Source organism: Arvicola amphibius, chromosome 6 (genome assembly GCF_903992535.2).
Source record: "Arvicola amphibius chromosome 6, mArvAmp1.2, whole genome shotgun sequence".
Lineage (NCBI taxonomy): Eukaryota > Metazoa > Chordata > Mammalia > Rodentia > Cricetidae > Arvicola > Arvicola amphibius.
In genome coordinates this window covers 95,671,754-95,693,497 of record NC_052052.2, presented here as the reverse complement: position 1 = coordinate 95,693,497, position 21,744 = coordinate 95,671,754, and the positions used below count along the sequence as shown (strand labels likewise).

The 21,744-nt window shown below is 37.3% G+C and overlaps 1 protein-coding gene across 1 annotated transcript in view; it reads left to right on the top strand.

Moving 5' to 3' along the window:
• Plxdc2 (plexin domain containing 2) overlaps window positions 1-21,744 on the top strand; it is a 389,349-nt gene that overhangs the window by 164,446 nt on the left and 203,159 nt on the right. Inside the window, exon 2 of the mRNA XM_038334190.1 lies at window positions 1,408-1,616. Coding sequence (XP_038190118.1) covers window positions 1,408-1,616 — 209 coding nt within the window. The remainder of the gene's footprint in view (window positions 1-1,407; window positions 1,617-21,744) is intronic.

Below are 21,744 nucleotides of genomic sequence, written 5' to 3'. Positions count from 1 at the left end.
GAAACCCTGTCTCGAAAAACCAAAAAAAAAAAAAAAAAAAAAAAAAAAAAAAAATAGCCTTCCACAAAACGTTCTTGTACTGAGAGGAACATCACATCCATGATTAAATCAGTGTTCTCTTGGCCCTTTGTGAACCCATATCAGACCAGTTATAAAGGGTGCCAATTCCTATCTTTTGGTAATGCTTGCGCAGAAGGCTGTCTCTTGCTTGGAAACTGAATTTTCAACCCTTGCTTTATTCTATCCCCTACTGACCTACTGAAATGAAAGAGTAGGAGCCATGATTAAATCTAATTTTCCCTCATGTAGTAACAGGAGGAGCTGGGTCAGGAAGACCAGTCCTTGCAGATGGCTTTAAAATACCTTTGTGATTTGATCTCCTTGCTGTCCCATCCATTTCTGTAAGTGCCTGTCAATGTCTTCCTTTACCACCCTGACAAGTTCCCAAGGTGAGGACAGTGCAAATGAACGAGCATGTTTGTGATGCCTCTGAGAGGGTTGCATATCAAATGAGTCAAGCAATGAAGCAAGTCTGGCTTCTAAACTACAAGATAGGTTAGCACATTTACAAGAAGAAAACTCCAGTATGTTTGACCCATTCAAGCACATCTTTGCGCCTTTGCAGCCTGGTATAGCTTGTGTAAAATCAGCTCACACATTCATCATGCTATTTATTTTCAAATAAGCTAAAGCTCTCTCTCTCTCTCTCTCTCTCTCTCTCTCTCTCTCTCTCTCTCTCTCTGTGTGTGTGTGTGTGTGTGTGTGTGTTTATGTGTGTACATGTAGAGGAAAGATATATGCAATTGTGTAGAGGAGTATGTTTGAGAGCCCCTTAGAGATCACCACAGAAGTCATTGGTTCATTTTATAATATACACTGAAGTTGCACAGTACCCAGCATATCAGTTATGCTTACGTTACTTGAAATCAAATAACTGGGAAAACAAAACAATAAAAACGATAAAAAATAACAAAAAAGGAAGAGTAGCTTATTTGAGTCCTAGTTCAGAGGTTCCCCATGGCTTTGAATATAACATCATGGTGATGGGGGAATGTGTGCTAAGAGGCTGTTCATCCCATAATAGTCAGGAAGCAGAAAGGAAGAAGGGAACTGAGGATAAAGTGCAACCTTCAAAGACACACCCTAAGTCCCCTCCTTCCTCTAGTAAGACTCTTCTCTAGTACCAACTGTCTGTGGACCAAGCATCCTATATATGAATCTGGGGGCACATTTCATGTTTAAACTGTAACACTCAGATTTCCACACTGAGCCTAATCTGGCAAGTACTTTGGTTTCATTATGATAATCATTTCTGATTCTAATGACCAACAGAAGAATATTTTCTACTCTAATAGGTATTATGTATTTAAGTCACACCTAGAGGTAACATGCCTGTTTCTCTTTCAGATTGGAAGTATGATGTTTCAAAAGCCTTTCCTCAAAGAGACGATGGGGTGGATGTGGACTCACAAGCATACAGCCACAGATGGAAAAGAAACTCTGACCCTTTTAAGGCAGTAGACACAAACAGAGCCAGCATGGGCCAAGACTCGCCAGAGCCCAGGGGCTTCACTGACCTGCTACTGGATGACCAGGACAACAACACCCAGATCGAGGTAAGTAAATATTCTGGATAATCAATTTTAATTAATTGTGCATTATTTCGTTGTAAGATGGCTAAACTCAGCTGGGCGGGGGTGGCTCCCGCCTTTAAGCCCAGCACTCAGGAGGCAGAGGTAGGCAGACCTCTGTGAGTTCGAGGCCATCCTGGTCTACAGGAAATAGTTCCAGGACAGGCTCCAATGCAACACAGAGAAACCCTGTCTCAAAACAAACAAACACACACAAAAAGATGCCTAAAATCTACTGTACATATCCTGTCTCATCTTCTTACTGTATACCTTTTTCCTAAAAAGATTTTAAAGAAATTTAAAAGAAAAGTTTAATTGGCTGATAAATATACTGGCTAAGTCATCAGTCTGTTTATTCAAGAGATAGACAAACATGGGCTGGGAGCACTAGTTACAGCAATAGAAGAACACAGAACTGTCTCTCAGGGAATCCACTGTCTGGAGGGTCAAACCACCGTGACCAGATCATGTCTATACTAAGTGACATCTATGAAAAAGAACATTTCAGTGGGGTTTGCAGTAGGGTGTGCTGAATTCTTCTGGGATAACAGACCAGAAAGCTAACAAAGCAGCTTTGCCCAGGAATGGCTCTTTGGACAAGGTTTTGGTAAATTAGGAAGTCACTTGATTTATAAGCTGTCAGTGAGAAGTGAGACAAGTATTTCTGCTAGAAGGATTCACATATACAGGGTGTTGGAATTGCATAGCAAAGTAGATTCTTGAGGGGTTAACTCTTCAGCTTTGCCTATGACTAGAGAGTTTCATGGGTTATAGGACTTTCATTGCTAATAATGGTACATTTTTGGAAAAACTGAGATGAGTACTCAGAGAGTGGAGGCTGATGGCTGAGAGATCATTGGATTAATTACAAAGAGCATCTTAAATGAATAGTTGAATAATTTGCATTTCCATGGTTGGTGCTTTATTGAAGGCAGGGGCAAAAAGGTAGAGAAACTCTTAGTTCTATTTCTGTTTCTGACCATGCATGCTAGTTTGGCTGGGGTCAAGGCAAGGTTTTTCCTTTTTGGACTGATTTTTCTAAGATTTTGTATGAGACTTTGGCTAGCATATGTGGTCCAGCCATTGTCTGTTTGCATATCCTATCTCAATTTTATATTTTAGGTGCTATTTTCTCCACGATGTTAGGGTTATAATTTCGAACTGAGCAGTGTCCTTTGCTATTCCTAGTATACTCATTACTTAGGAGATAACTCGGTTTCATGAAGCAGATGCTACACAATTCAGCAAGTAGACTGAGGAATCTTTTGTTGCCGAAAAGTCAGGGAAGTTCTTTAAAATACAGACTTTCAGAGATATATATGTGAGAGGCTCAAACATGGCCAAATGGCTTCTCTGTGGCCAAAGCAGGTATGTTTTCCCCTGGCTGCCCTTATAGACCTTCTAATGCCAGGCAGTAGTATATCCACACAGCAATAAATAAAGCTAATAAGGCCTCAGAATCGGATAGGTGCAGTTTCAGGACCTAAGGTGACTGAGAAATCAATTGTGAGGTAGGCCAGTGTTTGAAATTTCAACATATGGAGAGATCACTTTGGTATCGGGTTCAATGCCCATTCTGATTTCTCTGTAGTAGGTTGGACCTAATCATCTGCATTTCAAACAAGTCCATAAGTGGTTCAGCTAAGGCCAGGATACAGGCCTTTGAGTTGCAAAATAAAGCTAGATGTTAGTGTTAAAGATAGAAGAGCTCTGGACTGTGCTGTGTTCCATTGCTTACCAACAAGGAGTTCCTCTCGGGATAACGGTAAAATCGTGGGATAATGGTAACAGTGGCAGAGGCAGCGGCAGCAGTTATACCACGCATGTGAGCTCAGACTCCATGACTGAGCAAAGCACGGTGCCTGGTGGTCAGTAAGTCTGTGATATGTTCATGTAGGGGTGGAAATCAAGAGGTCTTCTGCCATAGCACATTCCCAGGTGTGTCGTAATCCTATCACAAACTGTCTCTGTCGTTATGTAAATATTACTTTCTTAGCTAAGGTTTCTGCTCCTATGATAAAGCACCAGGACACAGAATAAATTGAGGGAGAAATGGTTAATTTTATCTTGCATTTCTAGATAAAAATCTAAGGGAAGTCAGTGCAGAGAGGCACGGAGGGAAGGAACCTGCAAGTAGGAACTACAGCCTACTGACCAGGCTTATTTCCTAGGGCCTGTTCAACCTGTTCTCCTGTACAACCTAGTGCCAATTAATCACTTGCTCAAGGTTGACACTGTTGGGCCCTCCCACATCAATCATTAATCAAGAAAATTCCCTAAAGACTTGTGTACAGGTAAATCTGGTGGTAGCATTTTCTCAGTAGAGGGTTCTTATTCCCAAATGATTCTACCTTCTGTCAAATTAACCAAAGATTAACGAGCATGGTTACTTATTAGTAATTTATGTACATGGTTATTGTTCGGACTGTTATATATTTTACTTTCTACAGCTAAATAATTTCTTTGATATAAAAGGAGTTACTTGCAAAAGCTTAAGCTGAAAATTGAGATGATTTCTTTGATAATGATTTTTATGGGAAAAAGGGCTACTTTTGTCATTTAAAATTTTTATCTTTTATTTTGGCATACAAAGTAATAAATTTTGGTTCAGTATTTTTACACATAGTGTTTAAAAACTCTGTAAACAAAGACTGCTTGTTCATTTCCCAGTCCCTCAGACCCAAATAATCACACAGAAACTATATTAATTATAACTCTATTTGACCGATGACTCAGGCATTTTTTTTTCTTTTTTTATTAAAAATTTCCATCTCCTCCCCTCCTCCTCCCCCTTCCCTCCCCTCCCTTCCACCCATACCCCCACTCCGCCACTCTCCAAGCCAAAGAGCCATCAGGGTTCCCTTTACTATGTTAAGTCCAAGGTCCTTCCCACTTCCCCTAAGTACAGGAAGGTGAGCAACCAAACTGACAAGGGTAACAGTGAGCCCGTCCATGCTGTAGAGTCCAAGCCCATCGCCATTGTCCTTGGTTTCTCAGTTCTTCTCCACCGTCAGCCACATTCAGAGAGTCCAGTTTGGTCCCCTGTTCTATCAGTCCCATTCCAACTGGACTTGGTGAGAAATGACAGAGCCCCACATAGGAGCACCAGACTGAGCTCCCAAGGTCCTGATGAGGAGCAAAAGGAGGGAGATCATGAGCAAGGAAGTCAGGACCCTGAAGGGTGCGTTCACCCATTGAGACGGTGGGACAGTTCTTAGAGTATTTTTAAAAATATCTTATTTATTTATTTATTCATTCATTTATTATGTATACAGTGTTCTACCTGCACATATGCCTGCAGGGCAGAAGGGTGCAGAAGATCCCATTATAGATTGTTGTAAGCCACCATGTGGTTGCTGGGAACTGAACCCAGGACCTCTGGAAGACTATCCAGTACTCTCAACCTTTGAGCCGTCTCTCCAGCCTCAACTCAGGCATATTTCTAGCTAGCATTTACATTTTGAATTAACACATTCCTATTAATCTGTGAATACCACAAGGCTGTGGCCTACAGGTATGGTCCTGACTGGCATCTTGCTCCTTTGGCAACTATATGGCATCTCCCTTAATCTGCCTACTTTCCCTCTATATCTCTTTCAGCCTGTTTATATTCTGCCCTGCTATAGGCCACAGCAGCTTCTTTATTAACCAATGGTAATAAAACATATTCATAGCATTCAGAGGAGAATCCCACATCAAAACTCTTCTCTCCCTACTCCTGTCATTCTAGCTCAGACCTTCCTGTCCTCTAACTTTCATGTTACATTGTTCTATTTCCTTTTTCACCTTCCTTCAAACCTCTATTTTGTCTCTCATGTTTTTCTTTGTGGGTCCATAACCTATACCTGCAATATAGTGATGCCTATACACATTTGTTTATCTTTATAAGTCTGCATTATCTCCTGTAATAATTTCTAGATCAATCCAGATTTTGAAAATGTCCTACTTTAACCCTTAATTCCATTGTGTACCATTTTGATCTAGTAAAAATCGGCATGACATTTGTAATATGAAGCATGTATCAACTTACACTAAGCTAATCAAAAACCCTACTCTTCCTCTACCTTTTAAGTCTAAATACACTTTCTTTATTTTAGTAGCCTGATTATAAGAATAATGAATGCAAATATGAGGTAGTTTTTGGACATGTAATCCTACTCGACAGCAACATTATGAAAGGTGCTGGGTCTGAGGGCACGCATCTGCAAGCCCAGCAACTGGGAGTCTGTCAGGGGGGTTGTGAAATCAATGGCAAGCCTACGATGCATAGTTTCTCTGAAGAAATGATAAAATAGAGCATCAGAATGTTTACGATCTTAACTACTTCAAACTTCCAGCCATTTTAATGCTTATAGAAATCAAACAGGACAATATTTATATTCAATAATAGATATGTGGTTATTTATACTTTTATAAAGAGAAGAATCAGTTGATATCAAATGTTTCTGCTCTAGATTTTTTTGAGAGGAAAAGGTTGGTGAAGATTATGTTTACTGTAGCATTTCAAAGGGACTGATACATGAAGACATTTTAAAACATAGGACCAAAATCAAAAACCTGAGATTAGAGTTTACTTGTTAATAGTGATCTGATAGTAACCTGTACTAGAAATTCCCAATTGGTATCATCACTTAGGATGGTAAAAGAACTTGGTAGAATCTTCATGAATGGTAAGAGATTGGCATGGGAACACTCAGTGCAATATTATTATGACCAATCTCAGAATGGAGAAGCTGAGATTAAATATATTTTTCTCTGTTCTTGTAGAATGCAAGAATCTTCTCTACACTGAAATCTAATTCTGGTTTTAAAAATAAATGATAGGAATAACATTCATAATAACTTTACAACTTATAGTATTGCTCCAAAGACTACTTCTATGGTATTACAAGAAGCAAATATGGTATTATTAGCAGTGAAGCACCATGTGGATAATTAATTTATATTCCATTAAACACTTTGAAGGACATTTATGGATATTTTTCCATTTTTGTTGCAATAAGGAGCTGACATGTCAAACTAAGAATAATCCATAATTGAGCAAGATATATGATATCCTATTTTAATCCTCATTATCCTTTTAGAGGATGAGCAATAATTGAAGATATCATCTCTGACTGATTTACTATTTTCAGTATATTTATTCTTTGCAAAGTAAAAGCTGTTATCAATATTCTCTAAAAAGAAAATGAATAGAATCCAATCAGAAGTTTACATGTTTCTTCCCATCACCAATGCAGCAGAAACTGAATCAAATCTTATTGTCCCTTAATGTATGATCTCTGGAAATATGCAATAGAAGAAATGAGACTAATTTCCACCCCACAATAGACAAGCAAAATTCAACCTGGAACAAGCAACTAACCCAGGAAAGAATGACAAGTCTAAAGGTTAACCTTCAATGTCAAGTCAGGCACAGAAGGTTGGACAAAGTTTTCACTGCAGCAGATTCATGTAAATATATGACTGAAAATCTGGTTTTGAAACTCTTATGGCCATTGATAGCCTTTATTGGCACTGAATGATTTTTTAACAACTCATTGAAAAATAAAAGGTATGATACCAATGTCTGGTGAAGAGTGGGGTGCTATACCAATAACCTGGTGTCTACCAAACACTGTAAATGAATTGTAAGCTCAATTACAGTGGTTCCCAACTTATTAATGCTGCAACCCTTTAATACAGCTCCTCATGTTATAGTGACTCCCAAATATAAAATTATTTTCATTGCTGCTTTCTAACTGTAATTTGTTTCTATTGCGAACACAAAATATAAAATATAAGTATCTGTGGTTTCTGATGGTCTTTGGTAACCCCTGTGAAAGGGTTGTTTGCCCCCAAAGAGGTTGTGACACACAGGCTAAGAACTGCTGCTCTATTGAGTCTGCCCACATATGGGTCATTAAAAACATAGGAGGAGGGAGCAGGGGAGATAGCTTAGTTGTTATGAGCACTTGCTGCTCTTCCACAGGATTGAGATTTGGCTCCCAGAATCCACATTGTAATATGAGGGGGCCAGGTCTGCTTGTTTGTTGGGGTTTCTGTACCGCCCGGTACCCCACAGCCAGCAAGCCCCAAAGAAATAACACAGAGATCTCTTTAAGTTATAAAGCTGATTGGCCATTAGTTCTAGTCTCTCATTGGCTAACTCTCACAACTTGATTAACCCATTTTTCCGATCTATGTTAGCCATGTGACTCAGTACCTTTTTTCAGTGGGGCAGATCACATCCTGCTGCTTTGGTGGCCTGGACAGGAGTGGGAGGAATCAACTTCCTCCTTCCCAGAATTCTCCTGTTTTCATTATATCATTTTTACTTCCTGTCTGGTTTTCCCACCTACATTTTCTGTCTAGCCAATCAGTGTTTGTTTATAACATGATTGACAGATTACAGACAATTCTCCCGCACCACGTATGACAGCAAACAAACCATCTTTAACTCCATTTCTAGGAGACCTAGTGCCTTCTTCTGGGCTCCATGTACATTGCACACATGGTACACACATATACATACAGGCAAACATTAATACACATAAATAATTTACACACTCACTCACATACATAGGGGCACTAAGAGTGATGCCACGTAGCTTTAATCCAAGCATTCAGGAGACTTAGTCAGGCAGATCTTTTGTATTCCGGGCCAACTAGAGCTACATGGTGATAGTGCCTTAAAAGTAAATAAGTAAATACATAATATAGGAAGACATACATTTATCATATATGTGTAATTAAAGATCTCTAATTATAAATTTATATTAATGAATTTTTGATTTCTACCTGTTAAGAAATGATATAGAATATATTTTTCTAAGTATTCAGTGGGGTCTTCATCATCTGTTCTTTCCAATGTACAGATGACTGCCTACGGTCTGGTTTCTACAAAAGCAATAGGAATATATCTAGTAATAGTCATTGTTTTGAATATTTCATGCAATAACTTGTTCATGTGTCACTTTGTGCTAGGTAAGAAAGGGATCGCATGTCCCAAAGTCCATGATGGGTCGGTAACATTGAGAAGGAAAATGTTCTACTAGTTCTCTTTTTATATTTCCCTTAAAGAAAACTTTGCTACCCATGCCCTAAGGATGCATGGGATCTGAACCTATCCGAACACTAGAATAATTAAACCTCCCTCCTTTTGGGGACCTTAGATTATTTTTATTCCATATGGTATTTCACGCCTGAGCTGCTAAATTGAAGAAATAATTTGAAATCCATTGTCCTGAACTGAATGAATGGATTAAACATGGCTGAAGGGATTTAGCTTTTGAGAAGTTCTTCCTAACCCTTCTGCAATCTGTCTTCATGGAATCACAAACTTAAGGAGCCAAGTGCCAGAAACTACCAATATTCATCTTTTAGATGATTTTTCTCCACTTTGCATACAACCTATCACCCATCTTTATTATTTTGGATTCACAATAAAGATTTTTATGCAGTCAAAAGAACATGAAAACCTTACAATAAGTTATTTTTTAAATTTAAGTTTTAAAATTTCACTTGATTATATCTTTGCAGAAAACAAAAGGTACTTTCAAATTTAAGATGACTATATCTTACACAATGATTTTTCACTTAAAAATGATGGATCTCACTTTTGGATTTTAATGAGTTACAATATAGAAAATTTTATAAATTTAAGAGATTACTTTAATGACTATGTTCTCATATTTTTATTGTATAAATTTAAGTTATAATCTCTTTATTCTTAGACTAAAGTGTTTCATAGAACATTTAATATTTAAGTTTAAATATTTGCTTTTGTTATTTAAAAATAGCATAGATGTAGATGATTTAAAGCTTTATCTGGTGAAAATATTTATAAAGAACATTTGCAAGCCCTCCCGAGAGATGAAAACAATTCATTTGTCTCTTGAAAATAATGATCCTGGTTAAAAGACAGACCCAGAATTATTTCTCTTCTTCTTAAATGTCATTTTAATAAAGAAAGATTTGTCATCATTCTGTGTCTGACAGCTAATCAGATGCCCTTTTATTTTTAGACTGAATTTATTTATTTTTTATCAATATTAGCAGCAGATCACATATGAATCAGAAAACTACGAGTAAACATTTAGAACCAACTTACAGAATAAATTTTAAAAATATATCAGGTCAAAATCAGTGCAAAATAAGTGAGAAGGATTAGATAGAAACCTCCTAAAAGTAAGAAAGCCTTTCCAACAGGTCCTTGTACAGTCACTGGCTCTTAAAGCTCTTTGAAATGTGCTAGTTTCCATCACAAGCCTAAGGCAAAAGAACTCTGCATTGAAAAGCTGCCCCGCTGTCCCTGACAGTTGCCTTCAAAGAAATTTGTGTTGGAAAGCTTCACAGAGCACTAATTGTTTGCTCAAGACTCTCTGAGAATTTAACTAGAGATTAAAATTAGTTGGCTACAACGGACAAAACATTTTGCCTCATTTACAAAACATTTTGCCTCATTTAGTGGCATTGGAATTACAGGAGCCAGTTTACCATGTGCTGGGTAGGTGCTGTTCCTCTTTGTTGCTCATCAGTTGTCACTTTTAAAAGTTCTTAGTGCATGGTCTGTACCTTACATGTGCAAGGCTTTGTGTACAATCTCTATTTCAGAGAGAGAGAGAGAGAGAGAGAGAGAGAGAGAGAGAGAGACAGAGACAGAGAGAGAGACAGAGAGGGAGAGAGAGGGAGAGAGAGAGAGAGAGAAAGGGAAAGACAGTGGGGGGAGCAGGAGACAGGAAAGCGGCATGCAAAAATTTAGAAAAAATTAACATATATTTTTATTTGCTTTACAAAAAAATATATGGTACATTTTGTACACAAAACTATTTTTATAAAAACCCTGAAAATACATCATCTCCTGTCTTTAGCAGAAGCCTTGGCATCCTCTCTGCTTTACTCCTTTTGTCTGTAAGTGACTGCTTTTACTTCCATATTGCTTTGTAACTGTTTGACTCTTGGGAAACCACAGACTGAAATAGTACAATGCTCAAAGAAAGAGGACGTGAGCACAGTAATGGAAGACTGGGAGAAAGCAGAGGAGCACTTCACTGAATCTCCATGTCAGTGGGGACTGGAAACTAGGCGCCACCACAGTGACTCTTAAGCTACCTGACCTGGGTGCTAACTGAGCTTCCCTGGTTACCAGTTAGCATCCCAGTGCTTGTTGATGGGCAGGAGGATGCTTGAAGATCCTAAGAGAAGGGAAAGTGCAAGTCTCCTGAAAAGGCTGGGTCCTGCTAGGACTGTATAGCCACTTAATTAGAGACTCAGCCATGCCTCCCAGACTTCCTGAAGAGAGTGAAGGATTTCTTACTCTCCTTTTAGGGAGCCAAGAAATACCTGCCTACTAAATCCTTGCAGAGAGATCAATCTGGAATTTCTTTTTCCATTTTTTTAATGGAGTATGTACTTACATAATTCTGAAATTGAAAAATATCAAGTTCTTTTTTAATAGTTAAGTGAAGATTTTTATTGAAGGTATGAGAGAGAGAAAACAACCAGCTGCTTCTGAAAGATTCCAAAGCAGAGAAAGAAGTTAACCCAACCTGGCCATTAGATTGGACATGGCCAGGGCTATCTGTGAAAGAGGCAGGAGAAGCATGGGATAGAGAATAGGGAAGGATAGTGAAAATAGCAGGAGGCAGAGTCAGCCAGGTTCTAGTTTTATATAATATATTTTTGAGAACTTCATACAATACATTTTAATTATATTCTTTCCCCACTCCCAGTCCCTCTGTATTCACCCAACCTCATAGTCTTTCTTTCTTTTATCATTTTTAAAGTAACTGTGTTTGGGTTCTGAGTCCTAATCAAAGGCTGAGTCATCTCTCTAGTTTTCTTTAAAAATGTGACCTCTGGTAGTTGGACCACTCTCCAACTGTGATGAGCAGAGCCATCACAGCTTTAGGAGATACACAGGGAGTGTGGGAGGAGGAGGGAGTGGAAAGGAAGCTAGAGGTGAAACTGGGACTGAGATAAGTTGGGGTTAACATGGTCAAAATATATTCTATAAAATTCTCAGAAAATAAATAAAATTATTATGTTAAAAATAGATATGTATAATCAGTTTTGGATTGATTATTCTTTTTCTTGTCACACAGATTTCTTAGCAACAGAATTCCACACACTATATAAGACCTGCTAGTCTAAAATGATTGACGTATTCCAGATGTGCTTATTTTGACTGCAATTCTTTCTCTTCTGAGCTATTCAGTTGTGTACATGTGTGTGTGGTGTCTCTGTGTGTCTGTGCATACATATATATATATACATGTATATGTGTATTATATATATTTGAACATTGACAAAACAGTCAAACTTTTAATAAAGCAAAACCAAGTCTATGGATATTTTTACTAAACTAGTCTGATTTCACTAGAGGAACAGGTGGGGATAATTTATGAAACTGACTTACATGAAAGAACTGGACAATCTGACAATGATTGTTGCCATATTTAAAAGTCAGGGAACAAATTAGTTACTCAATCCAGAAAGCATGACATACAGTGATGTGGTATTCCCCTCTGTATGCTGATAATATTATTGGTTAATAAAGGAACTGCTTTAGGCCTGTAACAGAACTATAGGGGAACAGAGCTAGGCAAAGAAAAATATACTGAATGCTGGGAAATCAGCCTTCCTTGCAACAAATTGGCACCAACATGGTGGACTAAATCCATGTAAAACCTGAGAAAGCTTAAACTGGAATCCTAGACACAAAAGAACAGAGTGAAGCATGGTTTGGTAGCAGTATTTTTTTGGGTGGGCTCTGTTTGCTAGAAGAAAGCAGAGACATGCCTTCTTTAAGAGAGGTTTTCCTGATTTAGCAGTAGCAGGAAAAATGCCATGCCGTTTTGAAATGCAAGTTTTCTGGGGTGCTTCCAATGTGACCTTGATGTGGGAGAGTCTTCTGTTTGAGTTGATTTCATTGGCTAATAAAGAAACTGCCTGGCCCATTTGATAGACCTCCCCTTAGGTGGGTGGAGTAGACAGAACAGGAAGAGGAAGTGAGGTAGAAGGATCAGTAAGATGCCACACCTCTCCTAAGTTAGCCAGACTGCTGTGCCCCTGCTCAAGGAGACAGATGCGATGAAGCTCCAGCCCAAGATGGACGCACACTAGAATCTACCTGGTAAGGCACCACTTTGTGGTGCTACGCAGATTATTAGATATGGGTTAGTCAAGATGTGATTAACAGGCCAGGCAGTGTTTAAAAGAATACAGCTTCCGTGTAATTATTTTGGGGCATAGGGCAGCGGGAAGCCAGCCCACAGCTAATTACTACATGACCTCCTGGCTTTTAGGAGACTAAGCATTTAAATGGGGTCTATGAGATAGTATTGTGTTTGTGTAGCTCATTTACAAATGTAATATATAATTAAGAAATATAGTTTAATAGTCACCTATAATAATCAAGCTTCTACTCATGTTAGTTAGATTTTCTACATGTACAGAGATATATTTCACGTGGATAGGCATTCTTTAAACCTTTCAAAGACTACAGAATATGGCTTTTAAAGTGTTTTAAGACAATGAATTAATTATTCATTTAAGACAATGAATTAATGAAGTAAAAATTAATGTTTACTTAGGTAATATTATGTCCTTCTGGAGTCTTTGATGGAGTTAAACAATTTATAGTTATAGTTTTTCTTAGTTATGATAACCTATTTTATATATGTAATTTTACTAAGTTAAAGTTAATAACCTTTTTTATTTAAATATAAAAGGAGAGGTGATGTGGGATTCCCCTTTGTATGCTGTAAATATAAAGTAACTACTGTGGGCCTATTCCAGAGCTATAGGGGAACAGAACTAGCTAGGGAAAACTAAAGTGAATGCTGGGAGAAAGGAGACAGGGAGAGAGAGAAGCCATGTAGCCCTACCAGAGACAGATGCCAGAACCTCAGCTGGTAAGCCACAGCCACGTAGTGATACACAGATTAAGAGAAATGGGTTAAATTAATATGTATGAATTAGTCAATAAGAAGCTAGAGCTAATGGGCCAAGCAGTGTTTTAAATAATATAGTTTTGAGTGATTATTTCTGACTGAGCATCCACGAACTAACAGGCTGTCTCCCCGCAACAACACAGTAATATCTATCCATTATTGAAGGCTTGGAGGCTCCCAGAGATGACTGACAATTAGTTCACTGTGTCAGGGTCTGCTGTCAGTAGAAAACGACACTAGTGATAAACACATGCAGGCAGAAAAGGGTTTGCATGGAGTCATCCACAGAACTTTAATTCACTAGGTCCTCGGTAAACTGAAAGGCATCACTCACACTCAGTGTGTGCATCTCCATCTACTGGTGTCCTTAATCTCTGAAAATGCCCCCAGAGACACGCGGTATGCTTTCCCAATTACAGACCTTTCTGCATCCCGTCAAATTGAAAATCAAGACCAATGCATCCATTTGCTAACTAAAACAAATAAATGCATTAAATTATGTGGGCGCCATGTGTAAAATGATAAAATTACATATAAAGTTGTTACTAGAATAAATGTAGTTACCAGGATTTCTAGCATATATACAGATCTGAAGGAAAAAATGAACAGGGATCAACCACATAATTAGCGAGGTTGGAGTAAACTTGTTAAACAAATTCCATTTCCTTTCAATTTGTATGCCACTTTAAGTGGTAACTTACTTGGAGACCCTTTGGATTTTTGAAATAGGGTCTCACTTTCTATCTAATGTTGGTCATTACTTCCTCTAGTCTTCAAGGTGCCAAGATGGTGGGCATACCCCATGTAGGCCTGGGATAAAGCTACTAATTTGATTATAATTAAGTCACTGGGGGTTGATGTTACACTGGCACATTTATTATTGGTTCCTAAGCCTTGTATTTCTGGCTCCTGCTTCCAGCCAGCCTTTTACTGCTCAGCCACATATAGTACTCTTCATTGGATCCTGACAACTTAGTATGATCTAAATGTTGAACTGAATTTCCCTATGTCTATATGTTGAATCCCTAACCCTAATTTGACTATTTGTGAAATAAAAGTTTTAGGAAGTAATTAAGGTAGCTGAAATCGGGTTTGTGGTCATGTAGAAGGGGGAGATTTTTCTGTCTGTGTCCTTATTTCATGAACACACATTGAAAAAGACCACATGAAGGCATGACTAGAAGATTGATACCTGCAAACCAAGAAGAGGAAGGGCCTTATCAGAAGCTAACAATTCTAGATAGTAAGCTTACTTCTACTCAGCTACTGCAACTTAGAGAACTATATTTCTGGTCCATAGCCATCTGGTGAACGGATTTTATTATGAGAGTTCAAACAGATTCAGATACTTTGCACCCATATTATATTTTTTCCAAAATGGCCTTAGTATATTCTAACCTTGAATACATATCTGCTAATTTAAATTTGACTTCTGAAGTATGCAAGATGACCTCAAACCTACTATGGAACTCAGAGTGAGACTGAACTCATGATCTTCCTGCCTCAGACTCCTAATTTCTGAGAAGTATAAGGAGTCCGCCTGTTTATTTCCCGATCGCCCATTCCGAAAAATCACCTAGAAACTGTATTAATTACAACACTGTTTGGCTGATAACTCTAGCATATTCCTAGCAAGCTCCTACATCTTAAAATTAACACTTTTATGTATATTGCCATGAGACTGTGGTCTTTAGGGAAGGTTCCTGAGGTTCCAGCGTGCCCTTCTCCTTCGGCAGCTACAAGACATTTCTCTGACTCTGCCTACTCTCTATATATTTCTGCTCAGATTTTGCGCCTGGCTTTGCTCTGCTAAACCTTTGGCCAAAACAGCTTTATTTATCAACCGATAAAAGCAACACATATACAGAAGAATATCCCACATGACTGGGATGATGTCATTCTTTATTAAAGAGTACTACTTTTTAATCACATGACCTCATGATTACCTACATGACTCTGTAAAGTGAAAGACAGTTCCTTTAGCCTTCATACCTGTTTACTCATGGCTGACTTACCAGGGAGTTCACAACAGTTATCTCTGAAAGAAATATATCACTTAACATGCTAGACTAATATCCTTCTCTTCTAATGTAAAATCACTGCTGTTACTATGCTGGGGAGAGTCTTCAAGTGTTAGCATACATTTAACTTTGTAGAAGTTCATGGTCTAGAACTTATAAGCCATGCATCCTTTATTGCTTTGAAATTTCTAGGCTATAGTGCAATGGAAACTGAATTAGGGGACTGGGTCATTCATGTCTTTACCACAGTTTACATGCGTGAGCAGAACCACTCATGGCGATATAAAGGCTTGCTGCAGTACATGTTAAGGTACAGTGAGAAACTGGTACTCTTGGCCATGCTTTCTTTTGTACCCCAATAACCTGCATTTAGAATGAGTTATTGGACAGTTAACAGTATCCAACCCAAATGGATGAGAGTGAGCCAGACATGAACCTAGAAAGGTGAGGCCATCCTTTAGGGCTCTTGGAAAAAAATCAGACTTTATTTCTCTCGACTTTGTTTGTTTGTTTATTGAATAGCAGTCACAAATTAACTTGGAAAGTATTTTTAAACACAACTAAACTGAATATGGCTTGAGTATATTAATAATAGTCAAAATAATAACAGATATTATCAAATCCATTTTTATCTTCAGATAGTAAACATTTACAATGTACCCAATAGTCTTTGCTCAAAAACTTTTAGTATAATTCTAATGTGAGGTTTTTCTTCTTAGGAAAGAAAACACTGTTTTCAATATTCATAAGATATTTTATCATTTTTAAAGAAACTTACATTCCCAAAACATTTGTCCTTATTTGCCATCCTACCTCTGCACATTTACCTAGTATCTTTACCCCCATTTTATTGATCATGTGGTTTAACCCACAGATATCATTTTGAACCTTTCTTTGGGTCACAGGTTACTGTGAACATCTAGTAAAAATTGTATTCAGCAAAACTCACTTTGGACTTCTTTTTTTTGTTTTTTTCAAGACAGGGTTTCCTCTGTAGCTTTGGAGTCTGTCCTGGAACTAGCTCTTGTAGACCAGGCTGGCCTCGAACTCACAAAGATCCACCTGCCCCTGCCTCCGGAGTGCTGGGATTAAAGGCGTGCCCCACCACCGCCCGGCCTAATCACTTTGGACTTCTTATGCACCTAGCAATGGCTTATCAACTATTCCTTTGCTCATTCTTGTGATATCTTGCATAAGCCTATTTATTAACTGAACTTTATGAAGTCAGAGTGAGAATGGAGAGATAGGGATGGGTGGTGATGGCAGCTGTCCCACAAGCACCTGTAACTCTATCTCCTGGGGATCCAATGCTGTCTTCTTGACATTATGGGCACCTACATTCATCTTATGCCCATAATATCCCCCCACATATACATAAAATTAAAAATCAAAATTAATCTTTTGGTAACAGAGATCATGGTATATTTTTAAAGATAACACAGTAGTACCTTAGATTTCATTCATCCATTTTGCATTTTTTTATTTAATCAATACTGAATTAAGGACATTAAAGTATAAAAGGGGTATGTAAACCATGTCTCTTTGGAGCTTATGATATAGTGGAATATAAGAATAAAATACAAATTAATATATAATTATAAATACAAAAGAACGTGATACCTTCACAGAGGTTGGAGCTAAAGCATGTGTTAGAAGACCCTTCTAAATGCTGAAGCCTGAGTTCAGAGTTCACTGAAAGTCATATGTAGGGATTTGCATATTAGAAAATCTCTGGCCCTCATTTTTCTTGTAAATAATTAAATCCTCAGAGAATCTTCAAAGACACTTACTAGAGTAGAGATTGCAGTAGGCTATATGAGCATTTCTAACCATTTTTCCCAGACACATACTTTGACCACTTCTTTGTGAATCTTTCTACCTGTACTATAACTTGTCAGTCAGCTGCGTAATCAAAATGGTATTAGTGCTTTAGATTACTAGACCTAAAAGAAGAAATCTGAATTACATATATGTCATTCACCTTTCTGACACACTAACAAAGTGACTGTGACAGTTAACTTATAGGGAGGAAATGTTTCTATTGGCTCACAGTTTGGAGATGAGGGTGACCCTGGATGATCTGATCTTGATGGCGTGTGATAAGGTGACACACAGTGGTACTACAACAACATGGAGACAATTAAGTAGACTCATTGTTAATATAAACAGAGCTGAGAAGTTTGAACCTTGAAGATGTAAATCTTGAAATCTAATAATTGTAGAGCATGAGAAGTTTTCTATCTTATTTAGTATATTTATGTCAGTGATTTTAATTATTTAAACACCTTCTAGTCTATCATCATGGCAATGGTCTCTAGGGCTTAGATACCATTATCAACAAACCTAGACTTTTAATATTTCATTTCGAAGGTAATAGCATCTGTTATTAAAGTAAAAACTATGTGTTACATACTAATTGTTTTTGAAAAACTATTAAAAAATTAAGCACAATTTGGAAGTAACCACATGAATCTTATAAAATACTCATCAAGGTATCCATACATGTCTTTCCCCCTTTAATCTTTTGGAAATACAGATTTATGAATTATTTACTGTGGAGCTAGGCTCTGTTACTAATTCAGTAATGCCTCCTGCATTAATTAACGTGGCGGTTTGAAAGAAAATGTCACCCAAAGTGGCACTATTGGAAACTATGCCTTTTTTGAAGTAGGTATGACCTTGTTGGAGAAAGTGTGTCATTGTAGAGGCAGCCTTTGAGGTTGCCTTTGCTCAAGCCACGCCCAGTATCTCAGTCTAACTCTTGTTGCCTGTAAATAAAGATGTAGAAACTTCAGCTCCTTCTCTAGCAACATGTCTACCTAAACACCACTCTGTTGCACCATGATGATAATGGACTACACTTCTGAAATGTAAGCCATACCAATTCAATGTTTTTACTTTATAAGAGTTGCTATGGTCATGGTGTATCTTCACCATGACCTAAGTCATGGTGACTAACTAAGACAGTTAACCTTTCTCATTACCATGATCAATCAATCTAAAGTAATTTATTAAATGAGAAAAGGTTTATCAGGGTAAGAGTTTCAGAGAAAGTTTAGCCCATCATAGTGACAGCATGGTGAAACTTATGTTTTCAGGGACAGGTGATAGAGTTCATTGTGACAAGGTATAACCAGACATTTCTTTCCTGCCTACCAGTTCTCAAATAAATACTCAGAGGCTTAATAGTAATTATAATTGTTAGGCTTATTTCTGGCTAGCTCTTACATTTAAATCAACCCATTTCTTTTAGTTTATATTTTACCATGAGGCTTGTGGCTTGTTTTCTCACATCTTTCTTCTCTGGTGTCTAATAACAGCTCTCTGACTCCCCCCCCCCCCCCTCTCTCTCTCTCTCTCTCTCTCTCTCTCTCTCTCTCGGCTTGGATTTCTTGCCTAGCTATATTCTGCCCTGCCATAGGCCAAAGTAGCTTCTTTATTAGCCAATAGTAATAAAACATATTCACAGCATACAGAGAGGTATTTGACATCATCTACCCTTTTCTGTCTAATTAAAAAGAAAAGTTTATATTTAATGTTGTAAAATGGTTATGAAGTAAAAATTATACCTACAATATTTAGTCTATTCACATTTGGCAAAATTAAAGGAAATACTCTATCATCTATCTTATCTTTGTGAGTCTAAAGTTTCATATCTGAGTTTACTTCTGAGTAAACAAGAAGTGCATTGCAAGCAACTTCCAACTAGAAATGGTGGAGACTCCTGGCTGCCTGGACAGTCACCCAAAGTTCTTCTGTAACCATTGGGGCATCCATCTTCAGCCTACAGGCTCATAGTATCTGGCAGAATTTTCAATGAAGCAAGAAGTTTCAAAGCCTGTCCCACTTATACTGGTAGTTTGTTGGACATTTTCCTCTGTGTCCTGCAGAATGTCTGGCCATTTTTTTCTGTGAAGTAAGAGCCCTGAAGAACCACATCACCTTGTTTTGACAAAGTTTAGCAGTCATTTTCCTATGGGTCTTACATTTAAAATTTATTTAGCATACAGTTAGCAGTCCAGGCAAGATCAATTTCTTGCCCAAATACCTAGCCTTGCCACATTGAAAGCAAAGTCCATAAGAACTTTCTTCAGTGCTCATCATCCTCTTGAAGTAATTGGTACTGCCGGCAGCAATCATGTCTCATGTCAAGAAAAGTTTGTTATTATTTTAAATGCCATATTCTGTAGGTCTTTGAAGTGTTTGAAGATTACCTGGCCATCTGAAATATATCTGTGTATATTTAAAAAACCTAACTAATTTTGACTATTATAGATGACTATTAATTTATAATTTTAGTGACATATTACATTTTAAAATGAGCTGTAGAAATATAATACCTTAAATAAGAGTAGAAATATACATATAGTAAAACAAAATTGACCTTAAATTTGTATCAGTAAACCAAAATCCATACCAATGTAAAGTATTTTGAGATTAACAGTTGGTTTTTATAGATTAAAATAGATTCAGTAAACAACCATTTTTTTATCATTTTTATGTTATATCTCCTTTTTATCTTTAGAAAGAGATTGACTATGACCATTAACCATTTATAACAAACCCCTTTTAATGAAAACATTAGTAAACAGTATTAAGGGAATTTGAGTATTTATTGTATTTTATTACTGAGGAAGTGCTAAAACTTCCTGTTTCAAGCTCCCACTGCCTTGGTTTCCCCACTGTGATGGACTGTGCCTTGAACTATGATTCCAAACAAGCTCTCTCTGATATTGCTTTTGCAAGGAAGTTTTATTATTGAAACATGAGATGAAATGAAGATGAGGGCATTTAACATTCAAATAATATACATGGCAAACTATGGGCTAAACTTTGATGGAGACAAGCCCCAAATGGAACAGTGTTGGGAGCCTGGGACTGGGGAACATATGGGATTTTGTGAACATGATGCTCACACAACCATGTTCACAGGTGTAAGTTGCTTACAAAAGGATGAACTTGGCCCCATCTCTTTCTGTCCTTTGCACTCTTGCTTTCTACTACTCTTCTGCCAAGAAGGCCATAGCCAAATGCTGCCCCTCACTTTTGTACTCAACAACCTACAGAAATATGAACCAAGAGAGATTTACTCAATATAAATCAGTTAGTCTGTGATATGATGCTAGAGAAGGACAAACCTTCCTGAAGATATAAAGTTTATTATAGGTAGGCAATTACCAAAAGAATATCTTTAAATGTTTACCTACAAGTAATTGCTAGTAACTCTTAATAATAAAATATTCTAGAGATAATTTCTACCTATAGCTTGCAAAACAATCTGTAATTTTTTTCTCCATTCTTGGCTGCAGAATTCATTCTTGTTATTTCTACACTTTTTTTGGCATTATTCTTGCAGTAAAAGTTTTACGCCATTTCCAGTTTTATAAAATCTCGGCAACACAACATGTCCAAATGTGGACTACATTTAAGAAGAAACTATGTCCAACATATTGGACTAATTACTTAAAAACCCACAAGTCAAAATGGCCAGTGCAAAGAGCTGGATTCATCTTTGCATTTTATACAGTTATACCAGAACACATGTGTGATGTTTGTCCATGTCTGTCCTCTTTTTTCTGGCTATGAACAAGGTTTATTCCATTGTTGGTCCTTTAATTGAGCATTTGTATTTTTCTTCTAATTCATATCCACATTCTCCTCATTCTCATTCTCTGAAAAAAATCCCCTCATAATTTTGATACAACTATTTTCACATTTTTTTCTCTAGGTTGTTATTGATGTTTCACTATTAAACAATATTTCGAACTTTAGCTACCAATTGATGAAGTTCATTAATTGGACAATTCTAAGCAACTTTTATTTACACTGTAAATTAATGAGAAGAAACTAACACTGAGAAAGAAATCCCTGAACAAATGGGGACCGACAGATTTTACAGAAAGCTTATTTAAATTTATCTTATTTTTAAAAGCACAATCACATTAGTCTTTCCATTTCCTGTCTACCTTTAACCCTCTCATGTCTCCCTGTTTTCTTCCAAACTTGTGGGTTATTTTTCATAAATTGTTATTTTGCACACATACATGCATTTACACACACACACACACACACACACACTTGAATAAATAAAGTAAAACCTACTAAGTTTGTTTAATGATGCTTTTTTTGTATATGATTTTTAGGTCTGACCACTTG